The 20,421-nt window shown below is 44.8% G+C and overlaps 1 protein-coding gene across 1 annotated transcript in view; it reads right to left on the bottom strand.

Moving 5' to 3' along the window:
• TNPO1 (transportin 1) overlaps positions 1 to 20,421 on the bottom strand; it is a 685,264-nt gene that overhangs the window by 52,154 nt on the left and 612,689 nt on the right. Inside the window, 1 exon segment of the mRNA XM_029574697.1 lies at positions 14,668 to 14,742. Coding sequence (XP_029430557.1) covers positions 14,668 to 14,742 — 75 coding nt within the window.

Raw genomic sequence — 20,421 nt, 5'->3', positions numbered from 1 at the left:
AAAATGGGGATGTATAGCTTGCAAGCCAACTGCAACCAAAGAGTAGCACCTCTATTGCGGGGTCCCTCATCCCCCAACTCCCTCAGCCATGGATATGGCATTAGGTTGAAAGGCAAACTAGCCAATTAGATGGACTAGAACCCTCCTCATCGAGGTAGGGTCCCGCAGGCAATAGTGGATTGATGGGAGAAACCCCTAATCTTCACCGGGGAGCTACCCCAAAGAGAAGACTCCTAGTATGACGAAAACTGAATCTGGAACGGCTCCCTTGCAAACTAGATCTGCTGTGCCTTAGGATGAATTACTACCAAACAAGACTTCAAAAAATTAATAAAAACATACCTATTCTCTATGGCCTTTCCAAACTCCCAGAGTTAATTTCTCTTAGAAGACTGTTAAGTTACTCATATTCTTTGTTATACTTATATATATATATATATATATATATTTTTTTTTTTGCTGATTTTGTGTGTTAATTGTTAACTGCCTAGATCCACCATGTGTATATGCGGTATATAAGAATCTTTTAAATAAATAAATAAATATAGGAGAGCGCTACCGCCCGACCTGCTCCCGGATCCCACGAGGAACAGAGTGACTGCCAGTCAGAAGCAGTGACATCCCTTCTCCGTGAGGCGGCGAAAGAGGGACAACCCTTGTAAGGGTGGACAACCAGGAATCCAGAGGACGATTCATAAGGGTCATCCTGGAAACCCAGTCATATCTCCCCTTCCTGGACAGGAAAACAATGGAAACTGGGGCCTCGCGATCCCAAAAACCTTTTAACTCTCCAGGTGAGAGTTGAGTTACTGTCACTGATTGCTGAGGTTCAGAAGTGACTAACCTGCCACTTGCAGCTACCCTCAGATGGGGTAGGCCACCACGGTAATCAATGTAGGGACCCCAGCAAAAATGGCCCAATGACCGCTGCTGCTGTCCCCCGGTCTTATTTATTTTATTTATTTAAATCTTTTTTATACAGACATTCATGTACACATATATTGGTTTACATCGAACAGGGGCGTTATATTAGAAGGTTAAATTATATAAAACAGGGGTCATGAGAACTGGGATCACGGAAGACGCAGGAAAGGTGTACAAGGTCGAATCTAGTTACAAATGAAATAACATAAACAAACTTATAACATATAACATATCTGGCTGTTAGCTATAAGGAAGCTAAAAATTAATAGTGGTAGGAGGGGAAGTGCATATTTTTAAAGTACACGTTAATTAGGTAACATCATATAGGGATGAGCAAACTCGAGGGATAAACATATTTGAGAGGAAGCATATTTATGGGATAACATTTCTGTGGCAGATAATTAACAAAAGGTAGAATATATTAACATGAGGTAGCATTCTGAAGAGGAAAGAAGGGGGGGGGAAGGGAGTCTGTAGCTAAGGAAAGGCTTGTTTGAACAGCCAGGCCTTAAATTTTTTTTTTGAAGGTCGTGGGGCAGTGTTCCTGGCATAACTTGGGGGGCATTGAGTTCCATAGGGATGGCCCTGCTAAGGAGAAGGCTCGTTCTTTAGTAGAAGTATGTTGAGTGAGTTTGGGAGGGGGAATGAAGAGATTGCTGGTTGTGTAGGGTCTTGTGAATGATAGAAAGACTCTTATGTAGAATTCTAAAGCAGATAGGGAGCCAGTGGAGATCCTTGAGGATAGGGGTAATGTGGTCTTTTCAGCGAGTATTGGTAAGGATTCTGGCTGCTGCAGTTTGGAGCATTTGTAAGGGTTTGGTGGTGGTTGCGGGGAGGCCTAGAAGAAGGGAGTTGCAATAGTCAATTTTTGAGAATAGGGTGGCTTGGAGGACTGTGCGGAAATAATGGAAAAGGAGGTGTCTAAGTTTTTTTTTAGGACTTGGAGTTTAAAGAAACAGTCTATTGTTGTGCTGTTGACGATTTTTTTTAGGTTTAACTGGCTGTTGAGGACAACGCTGAGATTTCTCACCTGTAAGATGGTGGAGGTGGGGGGCTCGATGCGGGAGAGGTTGTTGTGGTCGGGTGAGATAATGAGGAGTTCGGTTTTGGCCTTGTTGAGAGCAAGGTTGAGATTAGTGAGGAGGAGGTTGATAGAGTGAAGGCAGTTGTCCCAAAATTTATGCGATTTGGGGAGAGACTCTTATGGGGATAAGGATTTGAATATCGTCAGCGTATACAAAATGAGTCAGGTTTAAGTATGCCAGGAGCTGGCAGGTAGATATTGAAAAGGTTGGGGAGAGGGAAGAGCCTTGGGGCACCCCTTGAGTTAAACTGATGGGGGAGAATTCCTTGTTTACTCTGACCTTATAGTATCTGTTGTTCAGGAAGGATTCGAACCAGCGGAGAGCAGTTCCTGAGATGCCTATGTCAGTGAGATGGTTCAGTAGGATGGAGTGCTTAACAGTATCAAATGTGGATGAGATATCACTTAGTGCGAGTATGTATGATTGGCTGTATGTAGGTCTTGGCCTATAAGGAGATGCACAGATTCAAAAGAATCAAAGCTCCAGTTTGGCAATAAAACTGCAAGGGAAGGAGCCCCAGGGGTTCCCCACAAAGGGGTTTCTAACAGGGGTTGAAAGACAGTCCTCTTCTTAGGAAGGAGATGACTCCTAACACTACCCCTCCTAGTATCCACTCCCATAGGGGTTTGACCAGGAAAATAGTCTTAAGGTCAGTCCTTAGGCTGCGGCACACAACCTGTTGTGCTCACCATGAGGGAAACACAAACACACCCATACAGTAGAGGGCAACTGGAAGAAAAGTGCCCTCTGTTGTAAAAGCACGCTGACTAGAACTCATACAGTGGTATTCCATCCTATGGATAGTGGTACACTTTCGAACCCACTTGCTTATTTGTGGGTAGAGTCCCATGGCACAGCAAGTACAGAGCACCACCTAATAAGAGTCTGTGGCAGCGTGCTGCCAAAATGTAATCAGAGTGTGTAATGGCGCCTTCCTCACCAGTTGCAGAATAGACGAGGAGGCTGATACACCTTGATGAGATGATGGTAGAAACCTGGCATGGCTGTGTACTGCACAGACAGGGAGAACGCCGCCTGCCAGCGCCAAAGGTGCTTGAGTAGATGCCCTGTCGTACCTGACTGCACATGCTGCGCTCCACTGTCACACTAACTCCCAATGGAGTGGATAGGAACAGTGTGACAAAGGCTGTGTGTACCACTGGGGCTCTGACTATGGCGTGGTGTTGGGTGGCCTTCTATGGCATTGCCCCCTTCAATACCTGTAATGCTCCAAGAGGCTGGACACAGCCCATGAAATTGTGTCGGGAATAGCTCACCACTGTTTCCCTCATGGAACAGCAGCAGCTAAATCCAGGGCGACTGATGGGTGCCCCTGCTGTGCTACAGTCGTGTCCTATGGCGTCTGACTGCGTCCACTGGTACCCACCATGGTGATGGAGTCCATAGGGCCCAAAGCGCTCTCAAGTTCACCATTGATGGATCGCATCAATGGCACCAAGCGATGATGCATCCAGGGCTTCAACGACGCTTGACCATATCTTGATCAGTTCGACTGCATATAGCACCATCCCCAGCACCACAGGCGCCCGCAGACCGACAGCTCGGCGGCACCAATAGACACCCTGGTGCCTCAAGGCATCAATGGACTCTGCAGACTCAACATGCCTCATCAGTGTCCAAAGGAACTGATGACTGCCGGCACCATCGAATGTTCCCCTCTGCTCACCTGTATGTCTGAGAGTGTAGATGCTGCGAGCTCAATGTCTCCCTCACCAGCAGCTATGGCTGACTATAGCCTCGCTAGCACTCATTAGCACAGATGGTGCAGGAAGCCAGGCAGGGCGCCTCCGATGCCCCCTGATCCCAGTGGCTCAGGGCCTGAGATAGGAGAGTTATCTACCTGTAACATGTGTTCTCCCAGGACAGCAGGATGTTAGTCTTCACATATGGGTGACATCATCAGGATGGAGCCCAATCACGGAACACTTCTTGTAGTTTCTAGAACTTTAACTGGCACACTGAGCATGCCCAGCAAGCCACCAACCCTGCATCCAGTAGGGGTCCCCCCTCAGTCTCATTTGTAGTAAAAAAGTATGAGTGAAAAATAAAATAATAAAATGCAAGTGAACCCAACTCCATGGGGTGGTGGGCGGGTTTCGTGAGGACTAACATCCTGCTGTCCTGGGAGAACACCCGTTACAGGTAAGCAACTCTGCTTTCTCCCAGGACAAGCAGGATGGTAGTCCTCACATATGGGTGAATAGTGAGCTACAGGATGCCCGAGTAAACGTACCAAAAGCACCTGACGACGTGCAACAGGCACAACAACAGGGGTGATTTTGGGTAGGAGAGCAGCCTGAGTTTCTCAGTGGGTTGTAGGAAGGAAGTTGGGTTGTTAAAGTGGAAACAAATTACGCAGGACAGACTGGCTGAAGATGGAATTCTGTCTGCCAGCCTTGAAGAGACAATAATGAGCTGCAAAGGTGTGGAGGGAACTCCATGTGGCGGTGCGCTACTGACGTTGCCATGGCTCTTACTGAATGCATTTTTACGCATTTCTGTAGCGGAAGGCCTGCTTGTTGGTAGCAGAAAGAAATGCAGTCCATCAGCCAGGTGGACAGGGTCTGTTTTGCCCATCGGAGCTCCCAATCTGGTTTTGTCGAAGGAGACAAATAGTTGGGTGGACTTCCTATGGGCTGCAGTGCGGTCCAAATAAAAGGCGAGTGCACGTTTACAGTCCAAGGAATGCAGAGCCTGCTCATCTGGTTGTGAGTGAAGCCTTGGAAAAAAGGTAGGAACTACTTTTGGTAGGAATTTAGGGTGAGTGTGGAGTACCACAAGATCCTGAAGAAATTTGGTATATGGTGGGTATGTTATTAGCGCTTGTAGCTCACTGACTCTGCGAGCTGATGTTATAGCAACTAGAAAGATCACTTTCCAAGTGAGATGTCGCAGCTTGCAGGAGTTCAGGGGATCGAATAGAGGTGTCATGAGCCGTGCTAGCACAACATTAAGGTCCCATGTTGGAACCAGAGGACGCAATGGAGGCTTCAATTGTAGCAAACCTCTCATAAAGAGCCCAACAAGGGGTTGCTTTGATATCAGAGCATCTCCTATGCCTTTATGGTAAGAGGCTATGGCACTGACATGCACTCGGATGGAGTAAGTTTGTAGACCAGACTCCGAAAGGTGCCAGAGGTAGTCCAGGAACGCTGTTGTGGGACAGGAAAAGGGATCTAATTCCTTCGTTGTGCACCACAAGGAAAATCTCTTCCATTTGGAACGATAAGATTTCCTAGTAGAAGGCTTTCGTGAAGCTACTAGGACCTGGGACACATTGTCAGAAAGGTTAAGGGATTGTAGTATCAACCCTTCAGATAATAGAAAGACTAGGGGGCACGCCATGAAGTTAGCATGTGGCACATTTAAAACTAATCGGAGAAAGTTCTTTTTCACTCAACGCACAATTAAACTCTGGAATTTGTTGCCAGAGGATGTGGTTAGTGCAGTTAGTATTGCTGTGTTTAAAAAAGGATTGGATAAGTTCTTGGATGAGAAGTCCATTACCTGCTATTAAGTTGACTTAGAAAATATCCACTGCTATTACTAGCAACAGTAACATGGAATAGACAGTTTTTGGGTACTTGCCAGGTTCTTATGGCCTGGATTAGCCACTGTTGGAAACAGGATGCTGGGCTTGATGGACCCTTGTTCTGACCCAGTATGCCATGTTCTTATGTTCTTATGTCTAGGAGGTACTTGGCTGTTGAAGTTTCAGGATAATCTATATTGTGTAGTTTTGATGTCCTATGTGGCCTTCTTAGCCATTTATCAAGCATGGTGAGCTGTTTAATGTAATTTGAGATATTTTGGTATAAAGTATGTTTTTTTTTTGTCAGAATTTTTATTGGTCAAGGGTTGTACAAGGCCGTGCAAAGAGGCAGCACGCTGAACAGTGTACAAAAATAAATTACAAGGAATAAGTCAAGCTGCAATAGGAAATAACTATCACCAGAGAAAACGTAAAACCGTAAGATAAACATAGCCTTTCACAAGCCCCAGCCCTTTTTACTTTTACAAATCCAATGTCAGTCCGCCCTACCACCCCAAAGACAGTCATACAGCTCTCAAGCCTAATCATTTCCCCTTCCCCACAAAACACCGTTTCTCTCACACATACAAATCATACATCCAGCAGCCACTACATTACATCCCCCCACCCCCAGAGACCAAGGAAAAAATTAAGCCCAGATAGAGTAGCCAGCTGTGTGTAAATTCGCTTGCATCTCGCTAGGGAGGCCCCTAAAGAAAGCCTGCCAGCAGTCCTCATACTGTTTCTCTCTTGTACAATGTCCCGAAAGACAGACCATGCGTTCTATTTGGAGCTCAGATGTCATCCAGTAATACCAAGCTGTAACAGGGGAAGTAGTGTTTGGTTCCACCCAAAATGACAAAATGATCCTACATGCCAATAACATTGCTAAACGACCAAATTTGGCCTTGGAAAGTGGACAAGGAAGAGGACTACGAATAAGATGTGTAACCACCATAATGCCAGCGTGCTGTGCGGTAATACTTGTACACAGAGATAACTTGCAACACCTGAGTCCAGAAAAGACGGACAGTCGTACAGTGAAGGAGGCGATGCAGCAAATTGCCTTCCTCTTTGCCGCACTTGATGCAGAGTGGGGAATCCATGAGCCCCATCCGGAAGTGCCGCACATCATAATATGATAAATGCAGCAATCGATATTGTAACTCCCGAAGCCCCAAATCTGGGTTCTGTGTATGTAGGGATTTGAACCAACGCTGCATGTGATCAGGTGTCACTTCACTATCCAGGATAGTCGACCAGCGAGAGGAGAGTAAGGTCAGATGATCCCCGCGCTTATATTCAGCGCCAAGCCGTTTCCAACCAGTGATAGAGTTAGCAAGACAGGTCGTGTCGAAAAGTTTTATGGAAAATAGAGTTTCCGCTGCAAGTTCCTCTTTAGACCAATGGAGAGCTTGAACGTAGTGTTGAACTTATAAATATCCAAAGAAATGTTTGGGTGGTATATGGAAGGTTCTAGTTAAGGTTTGAAAATCCACAAGTTCATGTGTTTCAGGATCAAACGTGAAAAAGGTACACCACCCCCTTAGTAGCCCAGATTTGAAAAATACCCCTACAGTTTCAGCCTGGACGAAAGTCCAAATTTCCCATCAAGGGGGTCAACAAAGAGGCGAGACCTCGCAGGCCACTCAGCTGTCGTAACCACCTCCAGGCCTTTATGCAAGGGTAAATTAAACATCTTGGGAAGACTAGCGCCCGCAGCCCCATCGGGTTTAGCTGAAGAAGAGAAAGGGGTGACCAGGGAGCAGCCATGTTATTCAATAAACCCTCAGCACAATAATATTGGTCGATGATCCATTCCCCCCACAAACCTCAGCTGGCATGCTGCAATATATAGCCGGAAATCAGGCAGCCCGTAACCTCCCGCCTCCCTAGAGTGTTCCAAAACAGTGTATTTTATACGTGCCCTCTTACCCTTCTAGAGAAACCTAGACAGCCCAGCACGCAGACGCTGTACATCTCGAACTGTTAACCAGCATGGAAGCATATGTAAAAGATATAAAAGTCTGGGTACAATAATCATTTTGCACATCTGCCAAAAAAACTCAGCAGGAGAGGGCACCATACAGTCAGCTGCGATAGGATTTTGGCAATCATATCCGTAATATTAAGATCATATAAAAAATGACGACCTCTAGGGACCCAAACGCCCAAATATCCGAGCTTCCCAGGCGCCCACACAAATGGGAAAGAGCCTTGCCAGGTGAGCTATAGCTGCGGATCTAACGCTAGCGCTTCAGACTTAGAATAATTCATCTTTAACCCCGCTATCTCCCTAAATTGCTCAAAAATATTAATAGGCACACTATTACGGGGTCGCCCCACAAATAATAGTACGTTGTCTGCAAAGAGTGTTATCTTTAAAGGATGACCACTGAGGCTGAGCCCCGAGAAACCCTTTTCTTCCCGCAATCATATGGCCAAAGGTTCAACAGCTAGTACAAATAAGAGCAGGGAAAGGGGGCATCCTGGTCTCACTCCACATTGAAGCACAAAAGAATCCGTAAGGGCTCCATTCAGCAAAATACGGGCACTAGGGTTTTTATATAGGGTCGTAAGTCATGTTACAAACGCCCTGGTAAAGCCATATTGACCTAACATCCAAAATAGGTAGTCCCAGGACACTGAGTTGAAGGCCTTTTCAGCATCCAAACTCAGAATCATGACTTCTGTTGCAGAGTGATAACTTAAACCCGCTATAAGGCGCCTCACATTCCTTACTCCTTGGCAACCCTTAAACCCAGTCTGATCCTCTCCAATTAGGGTGGGTAAAATTTGATTTAGGCGGGCCGCCAGCACAGCTGCCAATATTTTAAAGTCTACATTTAGCAGGAGATAGGCCTATATGAGCCCACGTCTGCAGGGTCCTTGCCCTTTTTTGGTAAAACGATAACCGATTGATTAAACTCAGCGGGTAATTCCATAGTATTAAATAGCTCATTATAAAATTTAGAAAGCAGGGACAGAAGATGAAATTTAAGGATTTTATAGAATTCTGCCCCTAATCCATCCGGCCCTGCAGCCTTTCCCTGCTTCAGGCCCTGGATCACTGAATATATTTCTTGGTCAGCAATAGGTTTATTTAGTATGACTGCTGATCCTGAGATAAGCATGGCCAATGTATCTTTTGGAAAAATAAGGTTGTGGCAGCAGGATCTTGACCCTTTTCCCCATAAAGAGCTTTATAATACTCTAAGAACCTGCTTACTATATCCGCAGGAGCAGTCACATACTGACTCCTATGGTCTCTAATCCCTGCAATAACTGTTTTCTGGTTTCGTGGTCTAATTAAATGAGCTAGCATTTTACTGGGCCGATTGCCATGTTTGTATAGTTGATATTGGTAATAGCGAAGTGATTTGGAAGCTCTTTGATGTAAACTATTGAGAGTCTCTTGCAGCTGATCAACACGACCCATACTAGTTGGGGACAGATCACGCATATGTCGCCATTGAGCACTCTTAAGCTCATTAGTGAGGCGCAAAATCTCCTCATTCCGTTGTCAGTTCACCTTAGTAGTTTATGCAATGATGTGCCCCCACATCACTGCCTTCCCCGCCTCCCATAACGTCGTGGGGGAGATGTCCGGAGTATCATTAAACACTATATACGCCTTCCAGCAGGATTGTAGGTGTAGGTAAAATGAGTTATCCAAAAACAGGTCTGGCCTCATACGCCATGAGAAAGCTCCTCGGGGTCCCCTTCCACAAATCACAGTAATGTGAATTGGTGCATGATCCGATATGGTAATTGCGCCTATAGCCACCTCCCCTACCGCTGGGAACATTTTGTCAGAAACTAGCAAATAATCCAAGCGGGAGTAGGATTGGTGTGGATTGGAAAAAAGGTATAATCCCGCTCAAAGGGGTGAAATACACGCCATGCGTCAAGAAGCTGAAGCTCCTGACAGAAAATTGATCCCTTGACTCGCTTCCTGCGGAGCGATCAGCTTAGCTGGACTACAATCCAACTGTTTATTCGCCACTAAATTAAAATCTCCCCCTAATATTAGAGTGTACCCAGACAATGCTGTCAGTAAACTAACTAAATGAGAAAAAAATACATGTGAATAGGTGTTAGGCGCATAAATGTTGCAGATCGCCACTCGCTGGTTAAGAGTTCCTATGACCACCACATATCTCCCTTCCTGATCGTGATATGTACGAGTAAGCTGAAAGGGTAGCTGTTTATGAATAAGAATAGCTACTCCTTTCTTGCGCAGGGAGAAGAAGGAAAACCAGCGCTGCCCCACCCATTCCCGTTTCAATTTCCCATGTTCCGCATCGTTCAAATGTGTTTCCTGAAGGAATACCACTTGTGACTTTGCACGCTGGAACATCGCTAATAACTTTATCCTCTTAATTGGCGAATGAATCCCATCTACATTGAGGGACATTATTTTAATCTTTTCCATTCCCAATAGAAAAGTAGATAGGCACAGAAGCCCTCCCCAGGGCCTCATATCTGCAAAAACAAAGGGTTATGGAGCCTCCCAGCCACAACCCCAGGACCCGAAGCACACACATTCAGCAAACTGTTCCTTGGTCCCTTCCCCTGATCCCCGACTCTGCCCCTGTTCCCCCTTTACAGTTTCCCCCTTGTAACATCCATCCCCAATCGCACATCCATCCAGTCCTCACATCCATCCACACCCAATCAAGCATCTTAATAGACTCCAAGAGGCACGGGGTCCCCGCTGACCACCCACCACTAACCAGGCATCCCAAGACCCCCCTCTCTCCAGCCCCCCCTCCTCCATATCACACACAATAATTATAACCTTGGCACAAATGCTATGAAATTCAAGATACCCATCTGTGTCTCCTGCCAATTGCGCCATCAGCATTGTATCCCAAACTACGGGAGGTTCCCAGCAGGAATTACAACTGTAATATGGCAGAAAATGAAACCAGGTACCTACTGAAGCTCAAATTGGCACATTTGATTACATTGAACCAGTAAACCTCATTAAGCAACAGGAGTGTAACAGTCCAAGCCCTTGATCCCCCAAGGAGACAAGGCCACATTGGTGCAGACACATACAGCTAAATAGGAAGAATACCCTATACCACTGCGGGATTTGGCAGCATTGCAATGAAGGCTGTAACCTCAGCTTTCGTATGGAGAACTATTACTCTGTTCTCATGCTGTACACGTAGAGAGAAGAGCAAAACGGATGCCGCGCTTATGTAGCTCAGTACATGGAGCCATCTCCCTCCTGAGAGCTGCTGTGTTTGCTGAAAAATCATTAAAGATTAACAATCGTTGTCCCTGATATTCCATGGAAGTCGCTCTTCGGAAGGCCTTAAGCAGCTGCACCTTGTGCGCCCAATTAAGGATGCGAGCCATCACCGGTCTGGGGCTCCCTGGGTGGGCCGATGTGGTGTATCCTTTCGCAGCGCAGATGGTCTCCCGGCGTCAGCCCTATATGCTCAGGAAGCCATGACTCCACAAATGTAGCAATTCATCCTCCTTGACAGATCCAGGTAGCCCAATTATTTTAATGTTGTTTCTGCGGCTCCTGTCTTCTTGGTCTTTTAGCTTTGCCAGCAGGTCTGTTTGTTTAGCCTGCAACTCTACCACTCTTCGCTCTGCCTCCGCCAGCCGGTCCCCATGATCCGAAAGCGCCTGTTCTGCTCCTTCCAAGCGTTTAAGATTGCCCCTCTAAAGTGTCCTATATGCCATCCATAGATGTTTGGATTTTTAACAGGCTCACCTCCAAAGCTGCAGTCACGCTGCAGGTTATCTGCCGGATCACATCCTCTGAGATGGTGGCCTGTACTATGGGGCTCTCTGGTGCGGCGGCCATCTTAGGTACACGTGGGCAATGAGAAACTTGATTCCTGTTGCTCCTTTGTCTCATTACCTGCTAGTTTGACTGTTTCCCCCGATAGCCGCTCAAGTGGGGGGCTGTCCGGAGCAATATTTTGGCAAAACAGCCGCGATGGAACCATGTGCAGGAGCGATTGTTGGTGAGGGGAGACCATGGGGCTCGGTCTCAACGCGGCAGGTTGCAGCGTGTTTCGCCGCTCCTCAGGTGCTGTACCCGCCAGATTTTAAAGATTCCGTGGTAGCCCGAGCAATTGGGGAGCCGTCCGGGACTATTCAATAAAAATCCCGCTGCACGGGGACCGCGCTAAAGAGCGATTTGCAGAGGGGGGGCCGCGGAGCTCAATGTTGCCACTTGGCTGACGTCATCGCCGGAAGTCATAAAATGTCAGCATTTCACAGTTTGGTGAGCCACTAATGCACAAAAAAACAGAGGGTTCTACCTCCGCGATCAAATTTTTGGGAATCAAGCTTGACTCGATCAAGATGGTATCCGGATTGCCTCAGGAAAAGCTTCAGAACCTCCGGTCCATGCTTAAACAGGCATTGGCAGCCAAGAAAATGACCTTATTCTAAATGCAATCCCTCATCAGCACGCTGGGTCATATGGATGGGGAAAGAGTTCTTGAGGAGGTTAATGACAACTACAGTAGGCGTTAGCCATCCTAGACATCACATTAGAATCTCAAGGGTGGTAAAGGATGACCTGGCAATATGGGTCACACTTTTAAGAAAGTTTAATGGAACAGCTGTTTGGCAGGACCCTCCCATCTCCAACCATGACCTGGGCATATATTCTGACGCATCGGGTGGGTGGGGTTTCGGCATGTATTGTTAGGGTTCCTGGTCGGTGGAGCAATGGCCGTTTTCCTGGGTAGAATCAGGCTTGACGCGCAATGTCACCCTTCTTGAGCTTGTCTACCATTCTGAAACACAAGGGTTTTAAAGGGCAATTTCAAGGATTTTCTTACAGTGGTACAGGAAAACCAATCCAAAGACTTGGATTGATAAAGCATTTTTGAAGGCTGGTGTGTCATTTTATGTAGTGTCAGATTATTGCATCAAAAGCATTCTTATTTTTAAAGCATTGTTAATCATTGATAACACCCCCTCCCCTCAGATCATCCTGCCATTATTGACATGTATCATAAAATCAAAGTAGTCTTTCTGCCACTTAACACCACCTCATTGTTGTAGCCCATAGGGTTATAGCATCCTTCAAGACTCAACAGGCACACATTTTCACAGGCTATCAATGCAACTGAAAGAGAAGGTGGGCAGAGTCTGAAAGAATTCTAGAAGGGCTTCAACATTTATCATGCAGTTAATAACATTGATGAAGCATGGCATTAAGTAAAGCAGTCAAATCTAAATGGTGTCTGGAGAAAATTGAATCCTGAATGTGTGTCTGATTTCATGTGCTATATAGAAACTATTGTAGATGTAATCCAAAATGTAGAACTGGGCAAAGGACTCAACTCAGATGTTGAACAGAGGATGTCCATGAGCTACTGGCATCACATTCAGAAAATTAACTGAAGAGCTCATTGAACTGGAGAAGCAAAAATTAGCAAATAAAGATGATGCACTCATTGTTGGAGAATATGACTCCTAAAATTTGACAACTCAAGTGCTAGCAGAGGCTTTTCATCAGTTGGAATCTATGATGTTTCTGAGTGAGGAAAATGACCCCCAATGTTGCAAGTAGTACAACTGTGACTACAAGCATCTCCAGTGGATACAGCTACTATAGAGAACTTTACAAGGATTAAAAAAGCCAGCATTTCAAACTTCACTGATACCTTCAAATAAGCAGACCAGGCAAATCAGCAGCCATTATCATAAGATTATGGCAAACAGTTATATCATTTTTTTAATGCTTTTTACTTTAGTAATTAATCTACCTTATAAAAGGGCTCTGACCGACGGCCTGCAAATGCGCAGTAGAGAGTAGCTCTACTGCGCACGCGCGGAACAAAGAGCTCTGCCCAACGTGCCGCGCATGCACGGGCGAGAGAGCACGTCGGTTAGAGCGGCAGACGCAGCGTTGAGGAGCAGCAGCAGTGGTAGCTGAGCGTCGGGCGGGCCAGCAACGAGCCCGGTGGTGAGGCACGAGCGAGATCACTGCTCCAAGAAAAGGCTTCTCCGACATGTTAACAGCCTGAGCCCGGCCCTCCGTCGCCAAGAAAGGGGGGAAGGAGTAGGGACGGGCTCAGGCTGTTAACATACTGCAGTTTCATCAGCAAATGCCTCCTCCTTTAGCCTGGTCCCCTCCCAGCCAGCCCTGTAGAAGAGAAAAAGAGGGAGTGGAGGAGGGCTGAGGGAGAGGGAAGGGGTTGTGGATGAGGTGAGAGGGGAAGGAAAGGGAAGATGAGAGGGATGGAAGGAAAAGGGATGAGTAGGTGGGAAGGATAAGAAGTGCAGAAGAGAAAAAGAGGGAGTGGAGGAGGGCTGAGGGAGAGGGAAGGGGTTGTGGATGAAGTGAGAGGGGAAGGAAAGGGAAGATGAGGCGATGGAAGGAAAAGGGAAGAGGATATGAGTAAGTGGGAAGGGTAAGAAGTTGTGGAGAAGAGAGCGGGTGTGACCGACGGAATCTCGCCTGTTTGAATGGGCTTAACGGCTTGTTTTTTTAATAAAGTGTCATGGCCTTGGTAATGGAAGCAATCACTACATATAGCAGTTTCTTATGGGAAAATCAGTTTCTACTTAAGTCACATTTAGTTCCTGAAAAGTATTTTAAGTCTGATTTCCCATATATTCAGTGGTGGCTGCCTGGGCCATACCTATATTTATAAAATTTATAGCCCGCTGATCCACAGACCTCAGTGGGTTACAATAAACATACATAACAGACATACATAATACAACAATTACAGTAAAAACAAAAATCAAAATAAAATCCACATAAACAAAGCAAAAAATAAAACATTAAAGCCTTTCATTTAACCTGAAATGTCACATTCCTACTTATTGCAGGAGCTAGGGAGGAAACCCTAGTAGAAAAAGATGGGTTTCCAAAAGTTTCCTGAAACATAACAAATCATTCTCAGCCTTAAAGTCAGGAAACTCATTCCATAACTGAAAGCTTCAAACTCAATTTAAAGATCATGCCTGGATTTTTCCTCAAATCTGATAAAATGTCCCTGGTTCAGATATATCTCAGAAGTTACAGTTTTCAAATCTATACTTTTTTCTATTGTACTTGACATATAATTCCAATCACTTCAAAGACATTTAAAAAAAGCATTACAGTACCTTATAGAACATGTCTCGCAGGTCATCCTTTGGACTAATCCATGATGCAACGGCATCACAAAAAAATATAAAATCCTGAAATGCAAGCGCTATGCATCAATCCCAAATGTCAAGGTTTATCACACATGAAATGTAAAAATAAATTTACAAATTACTTGATGTATAATGTTATAATGATCTACTATGGAAATTTAAGTAGATAAAGCACCGTAGACTTTATACATTTACGGAAGGTAAAATCATTTTAAAACATGTATCTATAGGAAAATAATTCAGAATTGCTATCCATTACTAGTGACAGAACCCAAGTATAGCAAAGCTGCTTACTTTTAACAGGTGTTATCTGAAGACAGCAGGCTGCAAGTCTTACACATGTGTGACATCAGACAGAGCCCAGTGCAGAAAGATTATTAAAAAGTTTGAATCAGCTTTCAGCATGCTCATCTAAACCTGTGTGATCCAACCTGTGTCAGTGAGGCACACATGATGCCCTTCAGTCTTCCATGTGTGGAGGAGTAAACTAGTGGTTAGAGCAAAGGGCTAGGAAACAGGAGACCAGGGTCCAAGTCCCATTGTCGCTCCTTGTAACCTTGGACAAGTCACTTTACCCTCCACTGTCTCAGGTACAAAACTTAGATTGTAAGCCCTCTGGGGATACAGAAATACCTACAGTACCTGAATGTAATCCGCTTTGAAGCACTGAAAAAGTGTGAAAAGCAGAATATAAAAATCTAAATAAATAAAATGATAGCTAAAATGAGAACCTGGAGAAACCAAGGTGAGGCGGGTAGGTTTTGTGAGGATTTACATTCTGCTGTCCTTATAGTTAAGCAACTGTGTTTTCTCGGAGGACAAGCAGGATGGCAAATCCTCACAGATAGAAGTGAATATTAAAAAAAAAAAATAAAAATAGGAAAATCTCAGAAAATAGTGCCAATAAAATATTTTGGTGGCAACAAACCATTTCGTTATCTGTTTTTCTCTCTTTTCAAAATATTTATTTATTTATTTATTTAAAAGTCTTCTATACCGATGTTAGTCGAAACATCACCTCGGTTTACATGGAACAAAAGCAAGGGAAATATATATATATATATGAGGGTAGCTTGTAAAATAAGAAAATGGGTCCTACGGGCAATGGAGTTGAGCGCTACACCTCAAAGACAATCCACAGGATAGACTGGCCAAACCTATTGTTGCACCAGGAGTCCCTAACTAAGCAATAGTGAGATGTTCATATGTGGAGACAGACATGTCGCAGCCTTGCAGGTCTCCATAGAGGATCTTATGTGACCTGGGGAAGAATGTTGGAAGGACAATTTGACTGGTTAAGATGGAAGTCCAACACTACTTTAGGTAGGAATTTAGAATATGTGTAGAGAACCACCCTTAAATAAAGAAATTAGTATAAAAGTAGATAAATCACTAGGGCCTTGAACTTACCTTTGCATGCTGAAATGACCACTACAAAATATTTAATTGTCCAGGTCAGGAGTTCAGGGCTCAAAGTGAGCTTTCACCAGCTAGATTAGACCACACAGATTCTATGACACTGTGGAAGACTTAATGGGATGTTTCAAAGGAGGCAAACCCCACATCAGTCAAGCTATTAAAAGCTGTACAGAAACTGGGCTGATAAGCACCAACTGTACTGAAAATAAACTAAGTTAATCTTCAGACCAGATTCTGAAAGATATAGAAGGTATTCAAGCAGTTTATACGTAGAACAGCGAGGTTCCTGTTGATTAGGATGAGGGGAACGGAAGATAACATTTCCTTGGTGGAAAGATGTGTCTCCTCGTTGCTCCTCCTAGATGAAGAGTCGGGGGTTGGAATGGAGGTGGAGGAGATTTGAAGCACTGCACAGTGGTCTTTCAAATCAGTGACCTCTTCCTTAACCTTATCTCCAAAGAGATCCCCTCCATTGCAAGGCGCATCAGCGCCTTGCAATGGAGGGGATCTCTTTGGAGATATCCTGTCTGAGGCCTGCAGCCATGTGAGTCTCTGGGTGCCAATACCCACTGCAGACACGCTTAATGCAGTCTCAAAAACATCAAAAGGTTGAACACACCATGCATTTTCCAGACTCCGTGCTCTGACAACCCTTCACATCCTTCAGGATTTTTCACATGTACTTCTGCATGAATAGCTAGTAGGATATCATACAGTCATTGAGCATAGGGGGATTCCCTTACCCAATAAAGTCAGCAAGGGAATTCCCCCTGGGGCACAGAGAAGTGGACTGTAGACCTCTTGGATCTTATTGAATAGATTTGACCACAACTGATTAATAAGGCAGTGGGCTCTTTCTTGAATCTGGGAACTTTCTGACAATATCTCGTCTGCCTTATTATTCACTGGAGATGCAGAGAATGATAATCTCTCCATGATCTCATTTGGGTCCACTTGATGAATCATGTGGACAGGCACTGCCAGGATATACTTTTGGGGGGGGGGGGGGGGGGGGGGGGGGGGAGAGAGTTCCATGAATTGGAGAATGACATTTTGGTCCAAGACTTTTCCTTCTCCTGCAAATCAAAGGGAAATGTTTGTCATTCTCTTAACTAAGTCAGCAAAGGAGGGGTCTTCTGGAGGTGGTGGCTTATGAGGAGAGAGTTTTGAGAGAATCTGTTGACGCCTACTGATTGGAGAAGCTCACATTATCCATAGCCATACCCTCAAATATTCTGAGTTCAAGCCTGGCTGAACTCAGAATACTGAACCATGGGCTTGAATTTCGCTGGCAGGCAATGCCTCAAAGGACAGTACTTGCTTGTTGGGGTTTAGACCCCGATGAACTTCTGGCACCTCTGTGAAGCTTCCTCTCCCCTGATGCACTGGAAATTAATATCGGTGTGGTAGTATTCGATCCCCTTCTGGGAACCAGCATGAGGCCTATCAGCTGGATGCTCAAAGAGTCTCCAGTAAGGGTTGGACATCTGTCGGCAAGGATACTGATGGCAGTGCATCAATGCTCGTCATATTACAACCCTAGGCTTGTTGGATCTTTCTATATAGCATCTCCTCAAACTTCCAATGCTAATATGGTCTCAGAAGAGGAGGCTACATCTTCCTGGGACACTTGAAGCTCAGTGGCTGGCATTTGGATCCTTGGATGCAGTTGCAGATCTGAGAATGTTGGAGGGTGAGCAATCCTTCCTTCAGGAACGCTTTGAGAGATTCAACACAGCAGCCAGAATGTCCCCACTCCTAGCATCACCAGAGACTGATGCTTCTAGAATTTCACCAGTGCATGTCATTGGAACATCTCTGTGCTGGCACTGAAGTGGAACCCTGTGCTTTCTTTGCATGGAAGGAACCAGAGACATCTATTTCCACAATCTGTTCAGGTGATCAATGACAAGGGGAACTGGAGCCTTCCAGATGCTGATGTGCATGGCTCTAGGGTCCCTTTATTTTATTTATTTATGAACTTTTCTTAATCGTCATTCGTGAACACATCATGCCGGTGTATAATAAACAGAAAGGAGGAAAATTACAATCAACAAGGGAGGGGGAGGTGGGGCAGGCAAGAAATTGCAGAGGGAAGAGAGGGGGTTTGGAGAAAGTAAAGAGATGGAAGGCAGTAAAGAATGAAAATATAGGAACTGCATACAACTATATACAATGGAATTATATACATCTACATACATCTTATGTGGTACTATATATCTGTAAGCATCATCTCAGTCAAGGTTGTTATCACCGGTGTAATTATTTCGGGGGTGGAAAGCAGGGGAAGGTGGGACAAGGGAGGAGCTCGAGATGAGTGAAAGAGGCATAAGGGGTGGAAAAAGGAAGCCGAAAAAGGGTGATCTGATTAAAGGGAGACAGTCTATGTTTGGTTCACATCGGGGTAGGCCTGCTTGAAGAGCCATGTCTTGACTCCTTTCTTAAAGTTGTGTAGGGATGACTCTAGACGGAGGAAGGTGGGGAGTGAATTCCAAAGGGTGGTACCAGTGATAGAGAAAGCCCTTTCCCTGGTAAGGGATAGATGCACAGATTTGAGGGATGGGGGTGTGGAGAGTGCCTGCATGGGCGGTTCTTGTGGGGCGGTCGGTGGATCGGAAATGAGGCATTTCATCTAGCTAGGTGTGATTGTGTTTGTGTAATGACCTGTGAAGGACGGTAAGAGTTTTGTATTGTGAGCGGAAGGAAATAGGTAGCCAATGCAGGTCCTTTAAGATGGGGGTGATATGGTCCCTTTTATGTGTATTGGTTATGACCCTGGCCATGGAGTTTTGCAGAATCTGGAGGGGTTTGATGGTGGCGGCGGGAAGACCTAGTAGGAGGGAATTGCAGTAGTCTAGTTTCGTGAGCATAATAGTCTGTATCACAGTGCAGAAGTCTTGGGTGTGGAGGAGGGGTTTGAGTTTAAGGATATTTAGTTTATAGAAACCCCCCCTTTAGGAGAGATTTGATGTGGGGTTTGAAGTTTAGGCGTTGGTCTATACTGACACCTAGGTCTCTTGATACTGATGGGCCAGACTTGACTCTCCCAAACAATTTTTCCTCCTTCAAGTGCATTGGATGAAAAATCAATGAGATGAAATCAAACAACAGTATTGCACAAAAATCGCCAATTGATGCTGCTTGACGTATTGATATTTAGTTTATTTTCTGCTTTTCAGCACTTCAAAGTGGATTACATTCAGGTACTGTAGATATTTCCCTATCCTCAAGAGGGCTTACAATCGAATAGGGTCATTCATTAAAATGCGTCAAGCCCTAACGCCCACGGTAACGGCCTAACATATGCATTATTTATCGCATCACGAGATGCAAATGCAAATTTTTAGTTTTTATTCAAAGGGGAGGAGTTTGGGCAGAGTTTAAGAAAATGAGGGGTATGAATGTTGAGTGCGATAGGGTAACACACATTAATGCATGTTTTAACACCGGAAATAACTACACCTTTTTTCTAGGCATTAAGCTGTACAATATGCATGGAACTGAATTTGCAATATTTATTGCAAATTCTGTTTCGGGCAGGGAGAAAGCGGGGAGAGGAAGAGGAGTGGAGTAGAGTGGAGTAGAATGAGAGAGAGAGCACGCACCTCTGAGGTGGCACACATTTGTCATCTATTTATACCACTATAGGAGGGCCATCTAAATAACTCGAGGTGAGGTTCTGGTGGTGGATTAGGGTTTTCGTACCAGTTTTACATGCACAGTCAGACGTATGAACAGCACAGTACATATCAGTAAAGATTGGATGTGATTTGGAATGAGAAAAGATAAACAAAGATGAGATTTCTACAATCTTCTCTTGCCCTAGCTTGACAGTACCCAGGTAGAGATAAATCGAGCTAAAGCAAGAGAACACTGTAGAAATCTCATCTTTATCTTTCCTCGTTCCAAATCACATCAAATCTTCACAGATGTGTTTGTACATATGCTATTGCATGTAAAACTGGCCTCAAAACCTCACCTTTCGTTACTAGATGACCCTCCTATAGTGGTATAAATAGTTGACTACTATGAGAGCCTTATAAAGAGTGTCTCTCTCTCGCTGAGCAGCCCAAAAAAAGGTAATGCCTTGTCTGGGCACTTCTCAGTTTGCAAAGTGGAAATATCATGGGTATGAAAAATTTAATGAGCGTTGCAGAAAAATACCTATGCGAAGTGCTAAAATAACACACATTGCAGTAAGTGAAAAGTTACCCTAACCAAACCCTTTTTTTTTTTTTTTTTTTTAATCACACATGCTATTCATGCGAAATTCATAGCATTCTGATGAATCTAGGCCTAAAT

This window comes from Rhinatrema bivittatum, chromosome 1, assembly GCF_901001135.1.
Source record: "Rhinatrema bivittatum chromosome 1, aRhiBiv1.1, whole genome shotgun sequence".
NCBI lineage: Eukaryota > Metazoa > Chordata > Amphibia > Gymnophiona > Rhinatrematidae > Rhinatrema > Rhinatrema bivittatum.
The sequence above is the reverse complement of the archived record's forward strand: the minus strand, read 5'-3'. Positions and strand labels throughout refer to the sequence as shown.